The following is a 6000-nucleotide window of genomic DNA, read 5'->3' on the forward strand; positions in this document are numbered from 1 at the left end:
AAACAAGCAAACAAAAAGAAAGTTCCAGTCACTGTTTATTTATATATGTTACTATACTCTCAAAAAAATTTCTGGGAATTTCACAGATTTAGACATGGAGTTTATATAATGCAGGAGATGCTAGATTATGTCCTTAGTATTTACTTCAATGCTTCTATCTTTCAATGTGCAGATATTGCCAAAAATAAATTTCAGCCATTGAGAAATTTATTTTAATTTGTGCTAAGGACTACTTAGTTCCTAAACTTTCTGATGTTTTAATGACTATAATAACAATGCAAAACAAGAAATAATGGCAAATAAGAAAAAACCCATAAAGTAATGTTTATTGTTTTTCATTTGACCTACCTGTTCTTTCAAAGGCCTTTCTACACTTAGTTCTCTGTTGTGTGGAGATTTGTCTAGAATAAACATACACATTATATATAATTAATGGTATTTTGTAAAGTCACATGTATTTTAACTTAAAGATAGTAAAAGCATTTTACATTTCTTTCATAAAAAGAATATTTTAAATGTTCATAAATGAGGGAAACTTATCTCTTTATGATTTTAGTGGAAAAAATTGTTAGAAAGAAAGATTGTTAGAATTGTTCTCTAGATTTTGTGTTTCCTGGATTTTCTTAGATTCAAAGTCTTCTCTGAATGAAATACAAATTTTAAAAACTTTACTTAAAAGCCTTTTTAAAATAACAAAAAAATCTGCAAACATTCTTTTGCTTATACCAGAAAGTACTATTGAAAGAATACTTATTACTATATGGAAACAAAAAAATTGTTTCATATTTTCCTTGTGTTAGATTGGAATTATGCCATGAAACAGTATCATCAAAGACTTGCAAAAAATAACAAAAAAATTAGATTGGTGTAATTAAGAGATTAATAGCTCTATCCCCAACATGACATGGATGAAATATCTGGAAAATGTTGCAACACAAGTAGAAAACAAAACAAAACAAAACAATAATACGTCTCTAGATGGTAGCATTTTTATTTTCAAAATAACATATTTGAATAAATTTCAGGCTTAGCTCTATATCAAAACAGATTTTGCTGGTTTTCGGCGAAATATGCATGAATTTGTTCTGAACTGAAAGTGAAACATCAAGGATTTTGTCTCAAAGTAGAAGGAAAAAAAATGGAAAGGGCGGATGTACACCTACCTTGACTGCCCTCTGGTTTAGGGAAAGCATGAATTTGGCTGAGGACAAGCGCCAGCACTTGAATCGTTGTCCCCATCCGGAGAAGCCCCATTCTCACTCCCTGCGGAAACTGCTTTGGCGTAGGGGCTACAGGCAACTGGCGTTGCTGAGAAAACTGCAGAGACCCACCCGCACTGGTAGCTTTTGTTATGAATGGAGAGGAGTAAAAACAGGAAAAAGGAATGGAAAGGGAGGGAGAGTGGACTGAGAAGAAGCTGTTTGTTCCGTTCTGCACCTGCCCGGTAAGCTGAAGAGGAGAGAGGGCTTTGCAAGATGCTGAAGTTTAGAGTCTGCAAGGACTGCTGGAGCGCTGTCCACCCCTTGAGGTGCTGAAGTTTCTAAGAACCGAAGCTGGACTAACTAGCCCAGTCTAGAGTCACTTTCCTAGGGCGTAGTCCGTACTTAGCTCCGGCAGCTTGGAGGATGCGAGGAGAGGAGGCGCATGCTCCAACCAGGCTAGGGGCGGGAGAGGGAAGAGTCAGCAGACCCCAGGACTACTTCATTTGGAGTGAATGTAAGGGGAGTAGGTGCTTTTCAATCCACGGCAAATATAGTTCTTAGTAATAATGACTGATATTTATTCATATAAAGTACTTAACACATGTCATTGCAGGCGTATAACAAACCTGTTAAGTAAGTACCATCAGCGGGTTTTACAACATCCATTTTATAGATGAGGAAACTGAGATTCAGAGGGCTCACAGTGCTGTTTAGAAAAGGTAGGATTTGAACTCGTCTACCTAACACCAGGTACAACATTCTATTCACTATGAACATACTTCCTCAAAACCTCGGGATCTTTTCCTATTTCCCATTACTGAGTTGTCATGGTATCCTACTGAGAAACCACTTTGCAGAATCCCCAGCGCTGGAGGGAAGAACATGCATCCCGTCTTTTAACATCCATATTGGCCCACCAAGTAAGTAACTAGCTATGAAGAGCTCTTAGCTTTTGCCTGCTTGCTCACCCCTTTTTTCCATAATAATTTTTAGAATACCTGCTTAAGAGCCACTTTCCAATCCTAAGATTTGATATCATTTCTTTATCTTGGAAAGTTTCTGCTTTTGAAAAATCGAATTTATATTTTAATCCTTTTCTTGACTTTTATTTTTGCTTTTCAGTATCACAAAGACTCATATTTAGTAATCTGTGATACAATTTTTTCAGTGGCAAATGTTTCATGACATAGTTCCAATCTAACACAAGCAAAATCTGAATCAATTTTTTGTTTCCATATAGTAATAAATATTCTTTCAATAGTACTCTCTGAGGGTGGCTAGAGGATAGAGCACCAGCCCTGGAATCAGGAGTACCTGAGTTCAAATCCACCTTAGACATTTAATAATTACCTAGCTGTGTGGCCTTGGGTAAGCCACTTAACCCCATTTGCCTTGCAAAAACTGATAAATAAATAAATAAAAAATAGTACTCCCTGCTATAAGCAAAAGAATGTTTGTAGATTTTTGACTACACCTTTTGAAATAAAAATGTCTGTATAAAAGCTTAAAAAAACTGTCCTGGACTCAACTCAGGTGCAATCTCTCATATGAAACCTATCCTGATCCTCTCAAATTGCTAGTGTTCTCACACCAGAAATTCCTATGTATTTATCATATTTATATTTTATATTTATTTTTCTAAAATAATATTTTTTTCCTCAAATAGAATGTAAATTCACTGGGGTCAGAGACTTTGATATTTATCTTTTTATTTCCAGTGTTTAGTATATACTAGATACTTGAAAAATACTTCTTGAATAAATGAACACTCAAATCCTTGTCTTTTTAAGGAGCAGGTTGTTGATTCAAAAGATTTTCTTTCATATATATATATATGTATATATATATATATATATATATATACCATAATATCTTTATACATAAAGATATTATGGTAGCTTTTGAATTAGGAAACTAATGCATGTTTTTTCGTCAGTCCTCTCTGATGTGAGGAGAAAGAGAATTCTGAAAGACCTTCTGAGAAGAGAAAATTTATTTCTATGCTCCAAATTGCTACCACAACCTCAAAAATCAAATTGACCAAAAAAGCAAACTATTGTTTTTTTCTTGAGTTATGGGCCTCTTTTTTTTTTTTTGCAAGGCAATGGGGTTATGTGGCTTGCCCAAGGCCACACAGCTAGGTAATTATTAAGTGTCTGAGACCAGATTTAAACCCAGGTACTCCTGACTCCAGGGCTGGTGCTTTATCCACTGTGCCACCTAGCCACCCCTGGGCCTCTTTTTGTATGGTCTCAGCAAAGTGAATTTTGATAAATCATTCCAGAAATCTAAGTTGAGAGAAGACCTAAGGGGAAAGCAATTCCATCGTAATTAGAGCCAACACTTATACATTGCATTTATAATATGCAAAACCCTTTCTATATATCATTTCATTTGATCCCTTCAATAACCTTGTGATGTAGAAACTACAGATATTTTTTTCCTTGTTTTACAAATAAAGTGAGGCTCAGAGATATTTAGTAAATTCATCAAAGATACAGAAAGTGTTCATCAGATTCAAATTCCCTTTCCTTAAACCCAAGTTTGCATCTTTTTTTCAGATTATACCCCTTTGCCTTTTCAGAAAAAAAAACATGCAATAACTATTGGACATTTCACAAAACCTTAAAACCCTGAGGTTTGTTCTTTTCTTCATCTATATGCTCTTCTTGGTGATCTTATCCTCTCCCAAAATTTCAGTTATTATCTCTATGTAAATCACTTCCATACCTAAAGCTCCAGAACTCAAATCCTATATTTTCAGCTATTGACTGAATAATTCCATCTGTATATCCTACCAAAACTTCATACTTAATATTTGTGAAATTGGCCCCATCTTGGATGCAATTTGGTATAGTAGAACAGTATTGGAATTGGAGGCAGAAGAGCTAAGTTTTAAACTTGACTCCAATACTTACTAACTGTAATATCCTGGGTAACATAACTACTCCATGACTTAATTTCTTTATATGTAAAATGACAATAATAGTATTCATACAATCTTCCATAAATGGTTGTTTGGGGGAAGGGGCATTTTAAACTGGCAAGAAATATATAAATTTGAATAATTATTATTGTCTTCTCTAAATTTATCTTCCCTCTAACCTCTTAATTTTTATTAATGATATATATATATATGTAATATTTCAGATTCATAATCTTGGAGCCATCTTCAAATTTTTTTCTCTCTCACTCCAGATATCTAATCAATGAACAAATCCTACCTCCACAACTTTTCTTTCTTATCAAAAAGGTCTCTTAAATTTTGACATGTTATCAAGAGATGTGAGCCATAGGTGTTTAGGGGTGCCAAGGATAATTCGAAGAAATGTCATTTTAAAATACTTACTCTGCAACCACCCAAATTAAGGTCTTTAGGTCCTTTTGTTTCTTAATTGGACATTCTATCTCTAATTTATTCTCATCTTTTTTTTCTGTTTGTATTCCTAGGACTTCACACAGTGATTGTCACATAAAACAAACTTAACAAATGATCATTCATTCATTCATTTATTCATTCTTACTATACTCTCAAACCAGATAGACCTTTTCAATTCTCTTAAAAAACTGTGTAACCCCATTCAGTTTGATTTCATGTCATGTAATATTCATTCCATTTTGTTGAAAACTCCAGAATTCTTATTAAGGGTATAAACCATAGAGGACTAAGCTTCATCAAAGTGTTAATGCAAAGAACTTTGCTCTGTTGCCTATGTTGTCCTGCCCTCTCATATCCATGTCTTTACCTTTGTTCATACCATCCTCAAGCCTCTCTTAGGTTTACTATCCTTGTCCCAAAATTCCTCCATTTTTTACTTCAAAGTTCATCTCATTTTGTGAGATTGCACTCATAAAGCTTTCTCAAACTACAACTCTTACACTTTTTCACAAGTCCGTCCTCAGCACTTTTTGGGGACATCTGCATTTCTATCACACTTTCCCTTGTAACATAATTATTTGCACATATCTTCTTTGGCCTACTAGATTATACTGCCAGTACCTAGCATAGTGCTTTGCATGTAAATATTTATTAAACTGAATTGATTCTATGCAACTGATCTCTCAGTATCACCAAAAAATGGTGAGAAAAACTAAGATATTCAATTTTGGGGAGTTTATTCTTTTCCATTCAAGATCTGATTTGGCACATTCCTAAAAAAAGAGAAAGTATTCTTGGACTTTCATTGACAGACATTTAGCTATCAATGAATCTGAGATAACAGATTTATCATACTCTCTCCTATGGTTCAACCATGATCCTACTTCAAGAATAATGAATTAACATTTCCATAGAAAACATGTTTTGGGACTATGAGAAGGGTAGTATGAAAAGGAGGAGGAGAGAATGAAGTCAGAGAAGTCAGTATTAGCTCTTTTGGCCATTTTTCCACAGAATCCACAAAATTATCATTATCATCATCATCATCATCATTATCATAGTCAACATTGACATCACTGCCAAAATCACATCAGACTCTTAATATGATACATTAAAATTTTTATAGATCTCTAAAAATCTTATCTAATTTAATTTCAGAACAGCAAAGCACACAGATAAAGGAAATAATGAAAACATCCAAGTAACCAAGACAACTATGAGTCATGATTCTTTTTCCAGCCAGAGTCCTACCTGGATCCACTGTTTTTAGCTTTTTCAGTCAAAACAACAAAGTACTGTGGACTATTTTTATTTTTAAATTTATTGATACATTTTGACAAAACAGATACTTTGCAATAAATATCTAAATAACCCCTTCTTCCCATAAGGAATATTCCCCCCAAATAGTTATTTTTAGTT

At 34.0% G+C, this 6000-nt stretch overlaps 1 protein-coding gene across 1 annotated transcript in view; it reads right to left on the bottom strand.

The window, feature by feature from the left end:
- Positions 1–1254, bottom strand: part of SCG3 (secretogranin III) — a 44171-nt gene extending 42917 nt beyond the window's left edge. The window contains exons 1-2 of the mRNA XM_074231938.1: positions 1164–1254; positions 349–401 (exon numbers count right to left, since the gene is read on the bottom strand). Coding sequence (XP_074088039.1) covers positions 349–401; positions 1164–1254 — 144 coding nt within the window. The remainder of the gene's footprint in view (positions 1–348; positions 402–1163) is intronic.
- Between the last annotated feature and the right edge of the window lie 4746 nt (positions 1255–6000).

Source organism: Macrotis lagotis, chromosome 4 (genome assembly GCF_037893015.1).
Source record: "Macrotis lagotis isolate mMagLag1 chromosome 4, bilby.v1.9.chrom.fasta, whole genome shotgun sequence".
Lineage (NCBI taxonomy): Eukaryota > Metazoa > Chordata > Mammalia > Peramelemorphia > Peramelidae > Macrotis > Macrotis lagotis.